Source organism: Castor canadensis, chromosome 9 (assembly GCF_047511655.1).
Source record: "Castor canadensis chromosome 9, mCasCan1.hap1v2, whole genome shotgun sequence".
NCBI classification, from domain to species: Eukaryota; Metazoa; Chordata; class Mammalia; order Rodentia; family Castoridae; genus Castor; species Castor canadensis.
The window spans coordinates 52,262,796-52,285,403 of record NC_133394.1 but is presented as its reverse complement, the minus strand read 5'-3'; the positions used below and the strand labels follow the sequence as shown (position 1 = coordinate 52,285,403).

General features: G+C 35.8%; 2 protein-coding genes across 6 annotated transcripts in view; one reads left to right on the top strand and one right to left on the bottom strand.

The window, feature by feature from the left end:
- The window catches only part of Usp53 (ubiquitin specific peptidase 53), a 59,134-nt gene extending 41,985 nt beyond the window's left edge, over positions 1–17,149 (top strand). For all 5 annotated transcript variants that reach the window (XM_074041621.1, XM_020167072.2, XM_074041623.1 and 2 more), the window contains 3 exons: positions 416–492; positions 11,142–11,238; positions 13,396–17,149. In XM_074041621.1, coding sequence (XP_073897722.1) covers positions 416–492; positions 11,142–11,238; positions 13,396–14,383 — 1,162 coding nt within the window. In that variant the 3' untranslated portion in view covers positions 14,384–17,149. The remainder of the gene's footprint in view (positions 1–415; positions 493–11,141; positions 11,239–13,395) is intronic.
- An 859-nt stretch (positions 17,150–18,008) lies between these two features.
- Arln (allregulin) lies at positions 18,009–21,602 on the bottom strand. Its single transcript, XM_020167068.2, has 2 exons — positions 21,279–21,602; positions 18,009–19,463 (listed from the first exon to the last, which is right to left on the bottom strand). Coding segments are annotated over exons 1-2 (204 nt in total). The 5' UTR covers positions 21,482–21,602; the 3' UTR covers positions 18,009–19,462.
- Positions 21,603–22,608: the final 1,006 nt, after the last annotated feature.

The following is a 22,608-nucleotide window of genomic DNA, read 5'->3' as shown; positions in this document are numbered from 1 at the left end:
AGATGAAGATCAGAATTACTTTTAAATGTGAGATGTAGGACTAGTGGTGTGGCTCAAGTAGCAGAGTGCCTGCCTAACAAGTACATGGCCCTGAGTTCAACACCCAGTACCACTGAAAAAAAAAAAAAGTGTTCTGAGGTGTAAATTAAATAATGTATATCAAGTCAGGCTTAGTGATGTATACCTGTAATCCCACCACTCAGTAGGCTGAGGCAGGAGGATAGTGAGTTCAAGGCAAGCCTGGGCTATATAGCATAACCCTGTCTAGAAGAAAAAAAAAAAAGTACATTAAATCCATAATACAGTATATATCATATAATAATTTTTTAAGAAATGATATTTCCTTTGTTTTCCTTAGAATAAGAAAATCCATAATAACTGATGTATTTAGTATGTGTTTTATTTTCATTTCTAGTGACCAGACAAGGCTGAATAGCCTAAATATAGAACGTGTGGACTGTACCTCCCGTCACAGCAAAAACCATTTAGAAGGTAAAAATTTTATTTGAATTTTTATATTAACTATAATAGTTACCAGTGAAAAAATGAGTTATAGTAATTTATTATTTCTTCTTAGGTAATACCAAAGAGAAAAATCCTATGTAGCTATAAAATTATTTTAAAATATCAATAAATGAAATTTGTTATTGTGTGTATCATGTAATAAAGTATAGAAATCAACCATTTACAAAATATAGTATATTGTCTATATTTTTCACGTTTGCCTCACAAAATTAGCATTTGTTTTGTATTTCACTTTATTTGATTATCTAAATATGCTTTTGAACTTTGAAGCCTTTTCAAATGCATTTTATATATGTCTTTAAGGTTACAGTGTCAATAGCTTTAAAATACTTACTTTTTCAATTTAGATGTTGAAATCTTGAATCTTTTTTTCCCCAGTAGCAGCTTGTGTTTTTAGTTTCTACAGGAGGCACCCTTGAACACGCTGCTTTTGATATTAACCCTGACAACAGTGATTTGGAACTCGATAGGCAAGAGTATCTATTTTTAGCAGCTTGTTAACACTTTTACTTAAAAGGTGGCACTTTTTTATATTTGCAAGGGAGAAGATTGTATTCTCATAGTTTAGAAACTGTGGTTTATACACTGTTGGTCTTTCTGACTTTATCTCCTTGTTTTTTGAATAATATATTTGTGAGGTAGGCACAAAGGAGGTGGTTAGTTTTTCCTTGAGATAAGAATAAAGAAGGTAAGACTGGTTCTTCCACTGATAGTTTATGAATAATAAGGAAGGAAACTGAGAGGGTTCATGCTCAAAGGATTTTAAAAGATAGGAATAGCTCCTTCAGGCAGTGAGAGAAGGGGGAACTGTATTGGTCAGGGTAGACTAGGTTCTGGGTTATACAATGGGACTTGAAGACCACAATGTCTTGTGACAGGTTGTTTCTTGCTTAAAATATGTATCCTATGGAGGTCAACCGGGAGTGTCTTCCTAGCCATCAATGAAAGCTACTAATGGGGTGGTGGTGGTAAGGACTTGAAGGATGATACAATGTGGGTAACTATCTGTGAGCTCTTAAAACTACACCAGAAGTGACACATCCATACACCCACATTCACTCACGTCTCATTGTCCAAGGCAAGTCTTATAACCAGGCCTAATTTCAAGGAAGATGGAAAACTGCAGTTTTACCCATGCCTGGAAATGAATTGAAGTATGTATGAGTAACTCTAATAATTATCATAGGATTAAGAACACAGCTAAGAAAGATTGACAAGCAACGTTCTGAAAAACTTCTGTTTGGAAATAACAAATATGTTATTTGAATGTGTACAGGATTGTTACTGGGAGGACATACCTGAGAGATGTGGGGGAGAGGAAAAGAATGAGCAAAAGGGTTATTGATGTAATCAAAGACAATATTTTCAAGTTTTAGAATTCAAAGGATAAAGAATATAATTTTTCACAATAAAAAATATCATGAACAAGGAATTTTAATATATTTTAGTCTTTACCATCCTTAAAGCTTTTGTAGAGATTGCTTTTCAGGTTGTAGACATTGAATATGATTGTTAAATTATTTTGTTTTTATCAAATGTATAATATCAGAAGGAAACACTTATATTAAGGAAGTAACTTTCCTTTCTCATATTAAAATGTCTTGCCTGCTTTAAAAATCTGATAAAAGTCAGTAATCAAATATTACAGGAAACAGTAAAAGGTTGGCCAGAAATCACAGCAGAAGTCTGTTAGATTGAACAATAACTGCAAGTTCAGTAAATGGTGTTTGCTTCCTGGTCTTCATAAAATAAACACAAGGTGATAGAGATTTTGATGGTCAAGAATGCATTGCTATAAGAGCTTTGTAGTGTGTTTCCTCATTTAACATGAAAGGATATATATGTAATGCACTTTTTTTTTTTTGTAGTACCAGAGTTTGAACTCAGGACCTCACGTTTGTTAGGCAGGCACTCTACCACTTGAGCCACTCCATAAGACCTGTAATGCACTTTGAAATTTTTCTTTTATTGTGGTTAAAATGTACACATAACAAAATTTACCATTCTAATTATTATTACTATTGCCATTTAGGGGTCTTTGTGAGGTAGTGTCTCACTGTGTAGCCCAGGCACACCTCAAACTCATGTAGCCCAGACTAGCCCCAAACTCACAATCTTCCTGTCTTTGTGTTTTGAGTGCTGGAACTATAGGCATGCACCACCACACCTAGCTCATTCTGATTATTTTTGAGTGAACAGTTCAGTAGCATTGAGTATCATCACCATCCATCTCCCAAACTTTTTTTTAATCTCTGAAACTGAAACTCTCTGCCTATTAAACAACTCCTCATTCTTCTGTCTCTTCAGCCCCTGGCAACCACCATTCTTTCTACTGTTGGTGCCTCGTGTAGGTAAAATTATACAGTATTTATTCTTTTGTATCTGGTTTTTTTTACTCAGCATAATGACTTCAAGGGCTATTCCATGTTGTAAACATATCAGAGCTTCACTCCTTTTTAAAGACTGAATAATGGATCATAAGATATGTTGTAACTTGCTTATTGATTTATCTGTTGATGAATATTTTAGTTGTTGCTACCTTTTGGCTATTGTGAATAATGCTTCTGTGAACTTTTGCTTCCAAATATCTATTCAGGTTCTTGCTTTCTGTTTTTGTCTTGGGTACCTATGCCCATATGTACCTTTGCAGAACCACCATACTATTTTATTTTCTACAGCAGCTGCACTGTTTTACATCCCTACTGGCAATTTCCATCTCTCCATATCTTGGCCAGAACTTATTTTCTGTTGATTATAAGTATCTTATAGTGGTTTTATATAACCCACTTTTAGTTAACTACATAAATCACACTATTTTAAGGTTATTTCTTATTTAATAAACTTCAGAGTCTACTGAAGTGCTCTGTGCCATTCTTTGCCTTGAGAACTTTTGTTAATACAAGCATGTTGTATTATCTGTGTATGTGCTTCCCTCCCATACGTCTAGAACTGAGAATATGTGAGAAAATGTTAACAGAAGTTTTTCCAAAACTAAAAACTTGCCCTGTGTGGGCTACCCTGCTGTAAAGCAAAATTTAATTCTTTGTGACTTGCATATGATTTTCTTGGTTCTCTTTTATTTCTTCTATTATTGACCTGTAGAATCTTTTTCTACCAGTAGCTAGAAGACTTTAAAAGTTTAGGAGGCTTTAGGATTTTTTTGTTTTCATTTTTTTTTCATAATTTTTTTGGTTTTGATTCTGGGGAATATAACCTAGGGCCTTCCACATGCTAGGTAAAGCACTCTACCACTGAGCTGCATTCCTGACATCAATATTTAATATTAGTCTGTGCAAGTATATTTGATGGTAGAGAGCTAAGATCTATAATACCATTGTAATTATGTTTTGTTTCATTAACAGAGGTATTATGTACCCTGTCTGCCAATGGTACTATGGGTTTGGCTACAGAAAACTATCCTCATACTGCCTAGAGCTATTCTTTTGGAATATTGTTGAAATTACCACAGTGCCACTTGAAATGTTTCAGCTTAAAAACATTTTAAAATGAGTTTCTAATGTAAAGGAAACCTTAATTTACAAGAAATTAGGGAAAATGATACAACTGAGGACATGATATGTCCAAAAGTACAAGGTGAGGAGAAAGTATCACATATTTGAAGAATATGAGTAGACTGGTGTGAAAACTTAAAAGTTATGAGATAATGGCAAGAGGGATCAACAGAAGCCAAACATGAAACTTTGTGCTATTTTTTAACTCCTACATGAACTGGAGAGACATCAGAGGACAAGGAAAGTAAAATTTGTACTTTACATTTTAGAAAAGATTCTTTGGTAGTAGTATAGAGGATGAATTTTGAGCAGTGGAGAAAAATTAATTAGATGACTATTGTCATAGCCACAAAGAAAACAGAGAGTGTGTGACCTAAGGCTGTACCAATTTCCAGAAAGATTTTTGTGATATGTGGGCAGGAAAATCAGTTGGCATTTGTAATAGACATACAGAATGAAGGAAAGGAAGTACAAACAGACATCTTTGGGCCTTACGTAACTAGATACACCATTTACTAAAATGGGGAGAGGGATGCCATGTTTATTTTTGGATTTGTTGAGTTCATTATTTAGGTACATAGATTTTATTGGGCAGTTGGGAACGTAAGTCTAGAAGACAGGATATATTATGTATTTGGTAACCATCAACATATATGGGAACTGAATACCATAGACATGGATAAGATCATTCAGGAAAACGAAATTGTAGGACAAAAACCTGACAAAGTAGGAAAGCTGGGCTTTGCATAGGGAGAGAGGTAAGTCAAAGCTAGAGAGAAGGAGCAACTGCTGAAAGGTATGAGGAGTAGCAGGAAAGGTATAAAAGAACAAAGGAGAGGAAGTTACACAAGAAAATCAGAGAATGGAGTATGTTGAGAAGAATGGCTGCAGATGAAGTAGAATAAGGATTTTTTTAAAGGATTGTTTTTAGTAAGAGAGTAAGTGAAGGGGTGAATGTGGTCAAATACATTACTTTCATATATGCAAAATCACAGTAAAGCAGTTGTAAATTTTTAAAAAGTATCAGTTTGATTTAGCAGTTACTAAGTCATTAGTGATACAGTAAAAGCAGTATTAAGAAAGTATTAGAAATAGTCGAACTGAAGTATTTAGAAGTAAAGGGCCATGATGTACATAGTTTACTTTCAGATGGTTTAGGGAAAAAAAGGATAAAGTGTTATTACTAGGTTATTCTGGACAAAGGATATCCAGGTATTTTTTGAACTTGCATTAGTCTTTAAACTTTTCTGAACTTTTTCAAATGTATGTCTGTGTATTTTATTAAAACTGCAAACTTGAAGTATTGAAATTTGAAACATAGAAAAATATTAATACTTGCTTTTCCTTTAAATCATAACCCCAGTGAGAAAAGAAGTTACTGACTCCTACTGTTTTATTTTGTAACATTCCAAAATTTGGGTTTCAGGTAGTGTAGATTATTATATATTAAATTATTTCTCTACTCTTTGGTATGTGGTAAGTTCATCCAGAAATACTTATTTTTTAACAAAGATTTGTGATTTTTCTAAAATGCTTAAATTTTACTTATATGTATTTTATTTGTAATTAGGTCTCTTGAATGATTAGGATTATATAATTATAAAAAATTATATAAATTGTAATAGTAACCATTATTCTGAATTTTCACTGTAAGATTGCATTTTCTAGACAGTTGTGTTTTATTGTTCTGTCAGTCTGTCTTAGATCATCTTTTCAGATAAAATATATATTCCAATTTCTTAAATACTACATTAGGAATTTTTTTCAAATATATCAGAATTAGCGTTAGTTAAAGCTCCTTGCCTTGGGCATTGAGGTGTTTCTTCTGTGCCAAGTGTTAAAATCAGACTATGTTAGATTTGCAAAGAACTTGGAGCCAAAATTCCCTATAAAGACACATGGTTGTCTGTGTTAGCAGCAGAGAAAAATAACACATCTATTTTTAACTTGGATGGAATGCCGAAGTCAAACCACTTGGTTGAATGCCTTCCATAGTGACATTAAAATTTCAAGCACGTTTATAAAACCACTGCTGCCTCCTGCTGCCCATGTGTAGGTATTTTAGTAAAAGTAAAGAATTGCTTTTTAATAATGTTTTTCTTCTTTTTAAATCTTTTATTATATATTGACAAATTCAGTTGGTATATTTGTAAGGTACAAAGTGATGTTATACTGTTTGAATACAATATGAAATGATTAAGTCAGGCTAATTTGTAGCTTATTTTCATAAATTGCTTCCCAGGTTTAACTTCGTAATCTAATACTACTCTAAGAAAGTAATATTTAATATTTTATATATTTCAGTGAATTTTGAGTAGCAGGGATTTTTTTTCTAATATATCCAGAAGATCAATTTAGGGATTATAAAGGCATCTAAGATAAAGTTCTCTGTTATTTTAAAAATCAGTCACTGATTTAAAAGCTTTAGTTTTATTTTCTTTTGTTTTCTTTGTAGTCATCATTTCATAGATTTGTTGTATAGATAGATAAGAAGTGGGACAATGAAAAGAAACAAATACATGAGCAATGAAAATTCCAACTAAAATACAAGAGAATGCAGAAAAGCATGCTAAAAATGTACAAACTTACATTGGCAGCTCAAGCTAATGCTGTGTGTTTCCAGTATCTTCTGTGGGGATTACTTTAAGAATATCATGCTACCCAGTGTTCAACTTAATGGCCTAATTTCTTCAGAATGAGACTCAGTATAATGACTTTGCGTATTAATGGAATATGCAAAAGAGAAGTTGTAGGTGGTGGCAAGAGCACTAGCTTTGTAGTTAACCTTGTCTTGTTTTGAGTGCTGCTACTTATCAATTGGTTAGATCATTTAACTTCCCTGAGCCTGAGTTTCCTCAAGTGGTAAGGGGAATTATTTCACAGAATAGTTGTGACTGAGGTTTAAAAGAGACTGTTTTTGTCAACCAGCTGGAACAGCAATTTTCAAACTTTTTGGGCTTATGATATCTTTATATTCTTAATAGAGGGTTGATGGGGGAGTGGCTCAAGTAGTAGAGCACCTGTCTAGCAAGTGTGAGCCCTGATTTCAAAACCCAGTACTGCCAAAAAAGAGAATTTATGACTGCAAACAGCTTTTGTTTCTATAGATTATATCTGCTAGTACTATACTGATCATTGAAGCTGGAAAAATTTATAAATATATATTTGGATAGAGAAAAATCAACCTATGTTGCTAATATAAATAACACTTTAATAAAACTGCTTCTAAAATAAGTTAGTGAAATGAATGGCATTGATTTATACTTTGGGTCTTCTTTAATGCTTAGCTTAGTAGAAGAGTGCTGCCTGCATTCTTATACCTATTTTTGTCTTCAAACTGTTGTGATAATGTATGAAGAAAGTCCAGCCTCACACACATATGCAGCTGGACAATGGAGGGGTATTTTATAGCCTTTCCTAGAAATTGCTGATACTTTTCTCTGACACGGAACCATTAATTGGTAGTTCCTTCAGGGTTAATTGCAATGTGAAATCTGAAACCATAGTAGGAAACTTTTTGTACTCCATTTCATTAAAACACATCGCTCTACCTTACACTTTGAATGCGTGTTTTACCCACACATGATTTTGTAACATCCCTGTATAGTCATTTATGAAAAAGTTTAGCTAAGTATGCAAATCTTCCATGTCAATAAATTTTATTATATAGTACCTTTTTAAAAACCACATTTGTTAATATTGCCACAGAATCACCAGGTCTTCTAAGTATTGGAAACTTGCGAAACTCATGGTGTTGGGTACAAGCTTTCTGAAATTCTTACTTTAATCCAATAGCTTGAATTTTATCATTGGTAATAAATATTTCCAGTTACTTTCCTTAAAGTGACATGTTCACTTCTTTCATCTTCAAGAAAATGTCTACCAGTCCCCAAGTCTGAATACCCAGTATGTCATCTCATTTGGTTAAAATTGGTGTTCCATACACAATCAGCTAAATTCAGCTCACAGTTCAAAAAAATTTTTAATTATCATCATACTTAGATATGCACGAATAACCATGAAGTGTTTTATGCATACTTCCCATTTTTACATACCAAATAGTACTTCCCATTTTCTCATACCAAATAATAAAAAGATGTATGCTAAGTATGCTAAGTAAATATAATAAAATAAATTTTTATTGCTTTATCAAATATTCTTAACTGAAACTGGCATCTCTCTTTTTTTTCCTCCCACTCCCATTTCCTTCCCCACCCCCAGCCCACCCCCCACCCAGCAGTACTGAGGTTTGAACTCAGAGGCCTTGCACTTACTAGCTCTCTACCATTTGAGCCATGCCTCCAGAGTCTTTTGCTTCTTAGGTTGTTTTTCAGATTGGGTCTTGCTTTTTGCCTGGGGCCAGCCTCCATCCTGTGCCTCCTTTGTAGCTGGGATTATAGGGGTGCACCATTGTGCCCAGCTGGCTTTTTTGTTTTTTAAACCACAAGTCTATGGCATTAAAAATCCTTATACAGTTTGGTCACAGCTTTGATTTATGCTGTCAGTTTTATCAGCCATTATTTTTGCTCTGTTGGTGTAAATGTCAACACATGACCTGATAGAACCCCTGAAAATGTCTTGAGGAACTCAGGGATTCCTGGCTATGCTTTCAGAACTGCTAACCTAGAATGATAAAGCACTTGGTACATAACATATTGGACAGTCTGTAAAATATAACTATTATAGAAAACCATATAGTTTCTATAGTATTTTGTAGTTTTATAACTGTTTTTATAGAAAACTATACAGTTTTCTAGTTTTTATTTCTAAGACAACTGGTTGCTATGTTTGTCACAAAGTAATTTACTAAACTCCAAAGTTTAGTATTTTGTGTTTTGTTGATACCTTGGTGCTTGTGCTTTTCCTATCAGTGTACTGTAGCTTCATGGACCTTATGCTTAGCAAAATAAAAGGCTCTCTTCAGACCTTCAGGTTCATATATATAAAGTATTTGCTGTCCCATAAGGGGCTATCTAAACTTGGGATGGTTGGGCTGGAGGCATGGCTAAAGACTCAGAGCACCTGCCTTATAAGCGTGAAACCCTGAGTTCAAATCCCAGTACTGCCCCCCAAAATTAGAATGGTCTTAGGTAAACTCTTGTAAAAATTCTACATCTATACTCTATAAAATAGTTTTTAGTTTTCATAGTTTTATTTGTTGGGTTGAGCCGAGTTCACTTGTAATCACAATATTAATTTCATTAAAGTATCTTAAATTGGAGAGGACCAGACACCAATGGCTCAGGCCTATAATCCTAGCTACTCAGAAGGCAGAGATCAGGAGGATCACAGTTCGAAGACAGGCCATAGTTTGTGAGTCCCTATCTCCAAAAAAAAAAAAAAGAAAAAAAAACTCATCACAAAGGACTGGTGGAGTGATTCAAGGTGTGGACTCTTGAGTTTAAACCCCAGAACTACAAAAAAAAAAAAAAAAAGGCAATAGTCATTTTTATTAGAATTATTTTAAAGTGATATTATTTAGAGAAATACCAATTACTGTGAACATTAGTATTGTTAAAGATAGTCCAGGAACTATCCCAGAATCATTGTATAGAATCTTATGAATGCCAGATTGGCCTTTTGTCCCTAATCCTAGCAAACTGTAGTTGGGAGAGAAAGAGACAGATAGAGCGCAAGAGAGAATAAATGAATGAATATGATTAGCTTAAAATATGGAATTTATAATAGGCTTTACAATAACAAGAGTCAGATATAAATTAAGATAATTTTTTTAAAGGCTTTATTAAATTTAACTTTTTAAATTAAAATCTGGTGCCTATTGTCAGAACTAGAGATAAGTAATAATTAAAGGACACAATATGGCATCATGGTTGAGAGCATGACTTGAGCTAGAGATGTACCTCTGATAGAGTTATTGTCTAGCATGCACAAGGCCCCGGTTCTGTCCCTGGGGCCACAAAAACAAGAGCAAGGAAGTCCTACATTTGCTAGCTATATAATCTTGGGTAAATTATTAACCTTTTAAAACCTGTTTTCTCAGCTGTAAAATAGATGATGATGATAATTTCTTCATAATGTTGTAAATATTAAGTGAAAGAATATAAACTTTTCACAACTTTGGTAGTCAATTAATTGCTAATTAATAGTGATATATCTTCTATGTTGTCATCATACCGACACACACACACCTATTTTTTAACTAAGTTAATGTTCCATTGATGTTCCTGTTGTAAGAAAAATGATCTTTTCTATCAAAGTATTTTTTTCCCTCTTAGATTACTTAAAAATTCCTCAGGTCGCCATCTTAGGTGACTTGCATGGTTAAACGGCCCTTGCTTCTTCCGGATTCCTGTACAACTCCATTGCCTGCCAAACTGCATGCCCTAACCCATCCCCCAAGCCTTTTAGCCAGTCGGGAAAGATTGTGAACCTTTGACCTGGACAAATCCCAGGTGAGGGGCAGGTACAATTGCGTCAGGGAAATAAGGAGGAGCCACTGTCAGCCATTTTGGGCTTGCATGTTTGCTCAGCTGGAGTGAGCACATGCTTGCACCCTCTTGATCAAGAGAAATTGTCTTGTCAAGATTTTCTGTCTCTAGTGTGTCTGGTTTTGGCACTGGAGGGTTATCAATTCTAACAGTATTATTTCTGTGAGGTAGGTAGAATGGATTATTAGCCTATTACTGTGTCAGTGAGGGAACAGATCATTAATGGTTAAGAGGCTTGCTTAAAATTATCAGCCCGTAAGTAATGAATCCAAGTTTAAGTCAAGCCATTTTCTTCAAATGCAGGATTTTTCTGTCATAATATTTTCTCAGTAAAGATCACATCTTATACAATGGGAAGTACATAGACAATTCCATCTGATCCAGAAGGAATAGGACTAGTCTGGAATTGCTGACATCCTCAAGTGATGAGAAACTGAAGAATAATTAATATTGCTTGAAGAGTTGGGTTTAAAAAAAAAAAGGATATTGTTTCCAGTTAAGTCTTGAAGAATTCATTTTTTTTTGTTTTTTAATTGGAAAAGAATTACCTATTTATAAAAAATTTTATGTGCCTATAAATATAAATGGAATAAATTCTACAAGGTCATTTAAATAATTTTGTTTTCCTCCTCTTCCCTACTACCCTCAATCCTAGGTTTTAGAAAAGAACTTAAGGACTTGGAAGCAGGCTGTAAATCTTTTGAGCTCCACCCGGAATCACATCTACAAACAAAAAATCATTTGATAAAAAGGTAACCATAAATATTTTTAAAATATGAAAATCTTTGTTCCTAAATGCATGTATTATAGGAACTCTGTCAGAAGGGTATAAATATATGTTACTACTCTGAAAGCAATGGGCCTACAGTATTATGATGCCTGCCTTATTGTGAATCATTAATAGAATGTGGACCAAAGAGTAGAGGGTCTACAAAGTACCAGTATTGTACATGATTATTTTAATATTCACAACATTCTTATGAGGTAGGAAGTAGTCTTCACTATGTCCAGGGAAGGGGAGAATATGTTCCAAGAACCGTGGTGGATGCCAGAAACCATAGACCGTACTAAGTGCTATATGTATTATGTTTTTTCCTACAACTACCTACACAAATTGAATGCCTTTTCCCTCTCAACTAAGCACTTACTATACCCTGTGTCTGTAACTTTTGCAGTTTGATATGTGATACCAAAACTAGCAGGAATTTCTATTTCCTTCACAACTTCACAGGTAGAAGATTCTTTCTTTAACAACCCCAGCCTACTCTCTCCCCACCCCCAATTTCCTTAAACTGTGACCTTTCACCAGTTCACTTAAAGGAAGCACTCTTTGCTGCTTCTTTTGGCTTACCTGGGTTACCAGCATCACTGTGCTTGAGTTTTAGGGCTGTTAATAAGTAAAACAGGATTATGTGAAAACAAGCACAGATACCATAATAGTCTGATAACCAGGAGACAATGGGTAAGTATCAGAAACAGTGTAGTAGGCTGCACAAAGGGATGATTCATATCCTGAGTAGGGTAGTGTGAGATTTCACCATGTTATTCAGAGCGGTGTATAATTTAGGACTTACAAATTATCTATTTCAGGAATTTTCCATTTAATATTTTTAGACTCAGTTGGTCATGAGTAAAACAATGGATAATTTGGGTGGGGAAATAATATATTTGCAAAAGACAAAATTTGAGGTTTAGATTAAGAAATATATGCCAAAGAATGGAGCTGAGTTACATCGCTGTAATCCCAGCTATTCAGGAAGTAGAGATTGAGAAGACTGTGGTTCAAGGCCAACCCAGAGGGGAAAAAAGTTAGCAAGACCCCATCTGAACCAATAAGCTGGCCATGGTGGATAAAACCTATGGTCCATTTACATTGGAGGCATAAGTAGGAGGGTTGTAGTCAGAGTCTGGAAAATGTAGGACTTTATCAGAAAAATAAAGCCAAAAAGGACAGGGGACATAACTCAAGTGGTAGAGCACCTGCCAACCAAGCTTAGGGTCCTGTGCTTAAACCCCAGTATTACCAAAAAAAAACAGTGGAACTGAGTTTTGATTATAGCGATATCTACTTAGCCAAATCATTCTGCTCTACTTCAATTCCATGTAATTCATAGGATAAAAATAGTTTAGTCATAATTATTTAAAATTGGCATACTATACTTACAGCATTGTATTTCAGAATTTAAATATTTAAAACTTTGTAATGGTGGTGGGAAAATGTTTTAGGGGATTGAGTTGTTTGCTTATAATATTTTCCTTAAGTTCTGTGCATTTTTTAATCACAAGATAATATAATTTCAGTGTTTTTAATTTGAAAGGAGTTTTTAAAATTACAGAGGGGCAGTGAGCACCTGTGACTTATGCCTGTGATCCTAGCTATTTGGTAGGCAGAGATCAGGAGGATTGCAGTTCAAAGCCAGCCCAGGAAAAGTTTGGGAGACCCTATCTCAAAAATACCCAACACAAAAAAGGGCTGGCAAAGTGGCTCAAGTGGTGGAGCACCTGCCTAGCAAGTATGAGGCCCTGAATTCAAACTCTAGTACTACCAAAAAAAAATTGGGGGAGGTGGGGTTAAGGGTATAGCTCAGTGATACAACATGTGTTTAGCATGCAGGAGGCCATGGGTTTGATTCCCTACACCACACATATACACAAAATCATGAGGAAATACAATTTTGATAATGATGGATTTTTCTGGTATACATTTATGTATTCTGGCATACAGGTTTGGGTTCAGATAGAATTGAAGATGTTAATTGTTATAAAATATTTACCATTTCTGTTTATGTTGCAAAAATGATAAAAACCACATACTGGGAAAATCAGACAACCGGACAAATATTTATTTTCCCCTAGTTTTGCATATTTGCATATGGCATTTTACCTTTGCTTTTATTTTCATATTTCAGGCCACATATCTGTGAAACCAGCAAGAAGTTATCTCCTTCATCCAGTCCACAAATACTCAGTGATCATACTAAGAGAGAGCACATTCACCACTCAGATGAGCAGAAATTTGAAAAAACAAATGGATGTAAATTTTCTGAGTGGCTTAATATAGAAAATTCTGAGAGAACCAGTTTGCCTTTTCAAGTTGAGGACAGTTCTGCACCTGGGAAGACAGTAAACAGTAATGATATTGTCTCATCACCATTGTGTTCTTCACATGAGAGAACAATTGCATTAAAGCCAGAAACTGCTCCCCTCGTCTTACAGCAAAATAGAATGGAACAATGTTACTCTGAGAACTCTCTATCCAGGGAACATACAAGTCATTCAACCTACAGATCTGATGATTGTCAGATGCCAAAACTTCTTTGCCAGAATCCACCACCTCCTTTGCCACCAAAGAAATGTGCTGTAACCAGTGTGCCACAGTCAGAGAAAAATGCATCTCTACCTGATGTCAAACTTACAGAGGTGTTTAAAGCAAATTCCTCCAGTTTTCCAAAGCACAGTTTAAGTACAGCTTCAGAAACAAGTTTAGAAGTGAGTACATATAATAATGATGAAAGATATAAAGAAACAATTCAAGTGAAACAGCATATTGGCAACACATCAAACTATCCATCCAACTCTTCAACTAATGATTTTCAGGCAAACACAGGAGCAACTGTTGATGCATTTTGCCAGCCTGAACTAGACTCTAGCTCTATGTGCCCAAATGAGACAATTTCATTAACTACCTATTTTTCAGTCGATAACTGTATGACTGATACATACAGATTGAAATACCATCAGAGACCCAAGCTCTGCTTTCCAGAGAACAGTAGCTTTTGTAATGATAATTCACTATCTCAATGCGAAGGAGGGGAAAGACTTGTGTTATGTAATAGTCTTGGTTCAAGCTGCCCTTCTGAACATAGACACAAATCAAGCATACACTGTAATAGATAAATGATGAAGTCAGCAAACTTATCCTTCTCAGAGGCCATTAAAATACACCAAGTGACCAAACTGATACATAAAATTAAAACCATGGCATTTTAAGTCATTAGTCAATTTGACTGTATATATGTGTGTGTTATTTTACTTTACAGTGATCAATTTATTGGATATTTTAGAAATTCTCTTTGAATAGTCTTGGCATGCCTTGAAAAATAGGAAATCAGGGAGTATACAATAATTCTCTTGCTATATGTAACAGTTTAGTAAAAATGAAAAAATTCCCCCTACTATGTGGCTAATACACCCGTAAGTATTAATCATCACCAATATGCAGGTTGGTAAACTGTGATCATTGAAAAATGCCAGGTGATACAGTTTGTCTCATCAAAGCAGTATTTCCTTTTTGCAGGGCACTTTCTAATGGGTAAACCATGAGGGCTACACCCATTTGTTTTTTACTTCTGTGATAGTCTGTCACATATGAATCCTTCAATGTCTTTTAAAAAAAAAAAGAATCATGAGTTGGGTAGCATGTGGGAAAAAATGCCTTAATGATTAACAGTTTTTACATAAAATTTAAAGACCAGATAGAACTTGTTTTGCTCCCAGAACTTTTATCTTTAGAATATCTAGTGAACATAAATTAGGCTTTGACTATTCCTAAATAGTACTTCAGCCATGTAAGCTAAAAGGTCAAATTACTAAACTTTGGTGTATTTATTTATCTTGTTACCTTGTATTTCTAATTTTATATGAAATGTGAAAGGTTTTTTATTTTGGCTTGGTTTATTTGGGCTGCTAATAATCAGTGTTAGGAATTAATCTTGGATTCTTTTATGGGACTTGTCTCCATAAATGCCTATATTTTTTCTGCTCTAATCTTCCTTAGAGCAAGTCAATTTATTTAACTATCTAGGTTTGAGTTTAATTTTAATGAAATGTTTAATTAATTGGGGCTCCTTACCCATTTTCTGTCTCTTTAACAAATAGTCATTTTATCTGGAGAGGGCTTTGTTTAAAACTGAAAGGAATTTTCATTATGGTGACCTTATCAGTGAAAACAAGTTAATTGCCTTATTTCATTAGTTGTAATTTTATTTTGGAATAGACTGATAAAATAATTGTGATTTAGAATAGTTTTATAATGTCTACTCCAGGGAATTGAGAATTATAGAAGTAAAGTTTTCTTTACATTCCTAAATAAACTTCATAAATATAACTTAACAATTCAGTAAACTAACATTTATTATCTTAACCAATTCCATAAACTGTTAAAAGTACAGTAAGATTGCCTATAAAATTCTAACCTCCCCCAATTATCAAATCTTGGCCAGATTTTATCTTCTACCTGTAGAGAACTTTTTGTTAACCTTTTCTAAGTATAGTAGATTATTATTTTACATTCTCTTAATTTAGAAGTACTTGAATATCAACTAAATTAAGTTGTATGTTTTAGGAGAGTTTATTTTTAATTTTTAGTATGGAGCGTTTTTGTAAATAATATAAAGTTTGTAAAATTGTATTTGAAACGTCAGTGTTTTTTAATTATTGCTTTTATAATGTAAAACACTAGAAAAATGGGTTTCTAGTATTTTTAATAGCTTTCAAAAACTTTCTGTGTAGGTTTTTGTTTTAATTTCAATTTGGCCAATATGTCTAGTTGGAAATGCATTATTTGAAACATTTAAACTAATTTCTATATATTACAGCAACTGCATAAATTTATCTTTTTAACTCAGTTGTTTGCAAATATTAAATAGAAATATCCAACTTTGCCTTTTAATGCACTGTCCAGTTAGCCTCCTGAATCATGTAACACTAAACTAGAAACAACTGTTTTTATGTTGCCTCAACACTCCAGAGATTCAGTACCTGTTTGCTAAACTAATCATTTATATGTAAAAAGTTTTACTTCTAGTGTGCCTATTTTATTTTCATCTGTTACAAGCTTATAATTTTTTAAGTAATGCAACCAGCATTGCTGTTTCATCTTCAGAATATTATATTTTTACTTGAAATCAATTTCTTCTGGTTCAAAACAGTTTTTAAGATAAACTGAATTTTAAGTGGTCCCCTTTCCCCCCTCCCCCGGATTATGTATTTTATGGAAAATGTACTTAAGGTTTAGGATACTTGGAATTTCACTGATCATAAAATGTCACAGATGTTCTAACAGTTAAATCTCAGCAAAGTCTAAGGCACATCTCCTAGAGAAATTGGCAAACTGTCCACAGACAGATAGTAAATGATTTGGGCTTTGTGGGCCATACAGTTTTTAGAACTACTCAGCCTTGCTTTTGTAGGGTAAAAGCAGCCAATAAATGGTATATAAATCAGTGGGCATGAGTGCTTTCCAGTATTACTATGTCAAGATTGAAATTTTGATGGCATTTAGTTTTCATATGTTGCAAGTCTTCTAATTTTTAATCATTTCAAAATGTAAAGCACATTGTTAGTTCAAAGTCCTTCCATATATATATGAACAGGTAGTGAGCCACACTGGCCCACTGGCCCACTGGCCCTGGTCTTTGTCCTAGAGCGTAATTTGTTAAATACCTTCATCAACATAAATATCCTGGACTCTTAATTTCTCCTGTGTTTAGAAACTAGGTATTTGAAACTCTTTATACCTCTTTCAAGTTACACCCTAAAAACTGTTCCCTACAACTGCTCATAAGTCAACTCATTTCAAGTCATACTATTAAAAGTTATTTATGTGAAATGAAGTGTGTGAAACTTACAAAGGAACTTACCACACTAAAATGAATTTGATTACTCTTGATGTTTTTGTTTTTATTGTAGCAAATTTGGAACTTTTCTTGCCATCCCATTTAGACTCTTACAAAAGCCTTCAATGTGTGGGCACTGCAAACCATTCATGAAAGATGACACTTCAGTGGTACAATTCCCTTATCTGTACAACACTGCGACCCTCACACTGCTACTATTTATGTGCCATTTTCAATCACTAGTACTGTGTTAATGTACTAGGATTCTCCAGAGAAACAGAACCCAAATAATACACAGAAAAAAAATTTAGTATGAGGGATTGGCTCATATGATTATTGAAGCACAGAAGGTCCATGGTTTGCCCACTGCAAGCAAGAGGCCCAGGAAAACTGGTAGTGTAGTTCTAGTCTAACCTGAAAGTCTAAGAACCAGAGGCCTGGTCTAAGTCTGAAGGTCCAAGAACCAAAAGAGAACCAGGGCAAAAGATGGATGTCCTAGCTCAAAGAGAGAATTCACTGTTCCTCTGCCTTTTTATTTCAACCAAGCCTTAAAAGAACTGGATGATGCTCACCCACCTTGGGGAGGGTAACTCTTCTTTATGCTTTTAGAATCTGCTAATCTCTTCCAGAAACATTCTCATAAACATACCCAGGAATAATGTTTTACAAGCTACCTTGAGTCCCTTAGCTCAACCTGAGTCAAAAAAATTGCCCATCACACTAAGATCTCACCATCTTCACTATATTAGACATTTTCAGAATATCTGATCATTTTGGCAATAAGCAGATTTTAGGCTCAGATAGGAGTGGGATTAGATGTCTTTGTATGTAACCTAACAGTAAGCTGTGTTAGAACTGTTAATCTCTTTACAACCTGACCAACAGATTCACAGAATAAAACCAGACAGCTGTATAAACATTTATTAGAGAAAATTATTAGTAAGCAGTGCAAAAACAAGTCATACAATCTGTTTGGTAAACATGGTGGAATCCCAGTTCTCAGTTGCTCTAGATGCTTTACTCACACCTACAAAAAGTTCTCTTTTGGCAGTTGCAACAATACTATGAAAACAATTAATTTTATAGTCATTAGGCCAATTAAAGCCACCCAAAACAGGGTGGGGTGCCTGCCTATAATACTAGCTACTCAGGAGGCAGAACAAAAGGGTCAAGGTTTCAGTTCAGCCCAGGTGAAGTTATCTAAAAACCCTATCTCAAACACTAGCAAGCCAGGTGTGGTGATAGAATGCCTATGGTCCCAGCTACTTGAGGGGCAGGGGTTGTTAGGTAGGAGAATCAAGGTCTGGTTTGTGGCTCAAGTGATAAGAGCAAGCTTGAACCCTGAGTCCATACCCTAAAGAAAAAAAAAAATCCTCCAACATAAGACTAGTGATGTAGAGTTTAACAATCTTATACCTTGATCATAAGGGAGGAGAACAACCCTCAAATACTTTAGACAGTTACATATATTAAAATTAGAAAAAAACTAATTCCCAATATCCACTATTAAAACCTTTAGGGCCAATAGGAACAGCTTCCAAAGTGCTTACAGCAGCTGCTTTGGGAGTATGGTCTTTCTGATTAAATGCCTGCTGATCAACTCTGGAATGTGAATTCTCATTGAACAATATAAATGGATTTCAAAAAGAAAATAGCAACTGAGAAAGTAAATTTCACAAAGGCAAGGATTTCTGTTTTCACTGCTGTGTTTAAAATAATGCCTGGCTAGTAGTGAGAGGTTCAATATTTATTGAATGAGTAAATCCCACACTGACTGCTAAAATATTTAAGTTACAGGCATTAAGTCTCAGTCTAAAGATTAAAGATATTTAGAGCCAATACATTGTGGGCTCTATTTTTTGTGTAGCTTTGGGATATTTATAGCCTCTATGAAACCTGTGAACACTGTGCCTTCTCTCAAAATCAATCCCTTGCTTTTGAGTAATTTACTTTTGAATTTATAAATGTCACCTCATTATGCACATTATTTGCAATAAACTAAACCCTGATCAACCCTTAAGATATTAAAGACATTACTACATTTTTAAATATACTAAATCTTTAAGTACAGATATTTTAATATTTAGTCCCTGTAAAGCCATTAGAAATTTGAAACAAATTTTTAACCATAAACCAGTATGTCTAGTTTTAAGAGCTTAGGTATGAAAGAGGGTAATCAGTACTCATTTAATAGTTTTCCAAATGAGTTCACAGAAGGTGTATTATGAAGAGGAAGATCATAGAGGTTTGAAATTCTGCTGCCGCACAATCCTATCTTCTTTATTCAAGAAGTTAGTGGTAGTTTTCAGAATTCGCTCCAGACTTGTAGAGATGGATTCTTGAGATACTGGCAAACCAGTCTGTAAAAACAAAATATTTATCAACATTTCCTTCACCTGCCCATTTTAACACTTTATGGCAAACTGAAAATCTTGATTGTCTTAGTGAGTTGCCTATCCCTAAATAACTTGTATATTGATAAGAAAGGGGGGAGGCCTAGAGCATTTTTTTCATGTTTTGGATTTTCTACCCAGAACTGAAAATCAGGATATAATCTCTATAGAGAAAGATACACACACACACACACACACACACACACACACACACAATACATACATACATATATATATATATGTATGTATATATGTATATATAAAACCTGTCTCTACCAAAAATGGGGTAGAGGAGGATTTTATAGAAATACCCATCCCCTTTCACCATCACCCTCTGACTTCTGATTTACCCAAGAATCAGAGACAACAAAGTCTTAGATACTCAAATCTTTGCCAGAATGTAGGGATAGGGTTGGGGGGAAAAAGCCAAGAACTGTCCATCAAAAACTGAAAATTTCATGGGCCACAGGTAAGTGGTAGAGCACTTGAGTTCAAACACCAGTAATGTAGCAGGAAGGCAGGGAGCGGGAAGGGAGATGAGTGCCAACGGTGAAACAAAAAAACCGGACTTGAGAAATGTCATCTGGGGTGAGACCAGAGAAAGGTAACCTCGCCCCAGAGGCCAGAGGTTAAAATGGCCAATGAAATAGCATGTGACCATGTATGGGACAAGCCGTACCCCACATTTCTGTAACCTTCTCTATAAGCCCCCTTTGTTCTCCGGGCTCAGCCTTTGGATGGAATCCACTGAGTCGCTGTTGGCCTGCTCAATAAACTTACTTCCCGGAAGCTTTGATGACCCGTCTCTCTGAGCCGTCCTACAACAGTACCTCAAATTTTTTTTTTTACAGTGCAAATTTTAGAAGTAAAAGCTCATAAGCATGATGATTGAAAAGGATTAACTTACAGTGAGTGAACCAACCCCACAGTTCATTGTCTATAAGAGCTGCAGTGGTTTCCTTCCACAGGCCTCTTCCTCTCACTGATGCTCACTTGCTTTCTAAGGAACCTGCCTCTCATCATCTCAGACTTGCATCCCGCTTCTTGTGCAGTTCCCTTCGACCCCATTCTCTAAATCCCTTTATTTTATTCCTGCCAAAATTGTCTTTTCAGAGTTGCAATGAAAATTGAGGGCATGGATTTTAAAAGTGGATTCTACAGAATTCTGTGACTTATCAGGTGGTGTTGTGGAATGTGTAGGTGTGGGTAAAGGGGGAAGTAACTTGGTAAAGTTGAAAATTATTACTAAAATGAAAACACTGAGAGGTAAGTACAATTGCGTCAAGTTCAGGTTTCGCATGTTGAGTTTGAGATGGATGTATGCCCTGCTCTTGGTCAAGCAGTTGAGCAACACCAGCTTTGGTTGTGCACTTACTACTACACAACATACCAATTGCTTTAAATAAAATCACCATCTCATTAATCTCTGCTACAACCCTATTAAAATCTGGTGGTGTTTTTTTTTTTTTTTTTTTAATCTCAATGGAAGATAAGAGAAGGTTCCAAAAAAGTTCTTCGTGGTGGTGCAGGAACCCAACCTGTTTCATTGCAAAACTTAAGAAAACTCTGAAGCCAAGTTCCCTCCACAGGTCTCCGGAGTCTACTCCCACTGAGGAGACAAGGAAGGACATTTTCACTCTAGTTCTCAGTCACTCTCCAGCTGTGCGACCTGGGACAGACACGAACTCCCTGGAATCGCTGCCTCTCTCTGCACCCCGAAAAGGTCCAAGCACACAGTTCCCAAACCTCTTACCACTCCAACTCGGCATTCAGTATACTCACCAGGGCAAAAGATAGACGAAAATAAATAACACCAGGTCGAAGAGGATGAAGAGCCACAGATCCAACCAGTAGGAATGCTTTGGCACCCCGTTCCGGCAGGGCTGAACTCCCTCATGGTTCTGCTCCTGCCTCCCAGGCGCGGACAGGCTTCGCCGCTCCCGGGCACCGTCCGGACCGTCGGCAGCCGCTGCGCTCCCCTCCATGCCACCCTCGCCGCACCGCGACCTCAGCACCTGCCAGCACCTGAGCACCCGCACTTCCGCGATGGCAGCCCGGGAAACTGGGCAGAGTTACGGCGCTGACGTAAGCGCCAGGACTCTGGGCGGCCCCGCCCAGCGCGCAGGCGCCGCAGCCTTTTTGTCTGCGTGACCGCCGGCAGGCACCGCAGCCTCTGCCGGAAGCGGGGAAGCAGCCTCATCCACTTCCGCCCTGCCGCGCTGGGCGTAGAGCTGGTTATTCGAGTTTGGTACTGTTTTCTGTCTGCTGACGCACTGCGCCCGTGAACCGCCTGGGATCACTATTTCCTATCATTTTACTGTGTTGGGGTTCTTAAGTCTTGGGGTGGATATCGTAATTACCACCGTGTGTTTTTAAGAGGACCCGAGGGCAAAGCGTGAGAATTTTGCACGTACCTCCTGGGAGTGAATTTTAAGAATAATCCAAAGGCTCGGTTTTGTTCTTGAGCCCCAGCAAAATTGGAATGCTAGCGAAAGAAAATGACCCATACTGCCAGGTTTTTACCTGGTGGCTTCAATTTCAAATAGTCTCTCCCTTTGCCATATTATGAATTATCAGAAAATAAAAGCATCTTGAAACTGGAGTTTTAAGCCACAAACCCAACTCCAATATGGTTGATGATTACTGAGGGGTTCCAGAGAAGCTGTTCCCACTGTCATCCCTTAGACAATCTGAATAAGCAAGTCATTGTCGCTTGGCAGGTGCCTCGTCCTGCCCAGCCTTCACTGCACCTATCGTCCATTCCTCCTTGTAATCAGTCCTGTTCTTCCTAGATCCCAAGATGATTGCAAGGTGACTATAAGGAGAACAATTCAGAGTAGAGTAAGGAACACGGATACAAAAAATGAAGACAGATACCAAGCTTTTCCCATTTTCAATTTGTAGGCCCAGGTAAGGAGTCCTTGGCTTTTAGCAAAAGCTGTGCATATAAGTGGTTCTGTTACTGCATAGTGAATAGAGATATGAGTTTGTGATTGTGTTTTCATATAAACTGTCATTAAATCTCCATAAAACCATATTAAACCTGGGATTACTCCCATTTTACAAAATGAGACAAAAGGAATAAAGTATTTAAGGTTACTAAAAAATTATC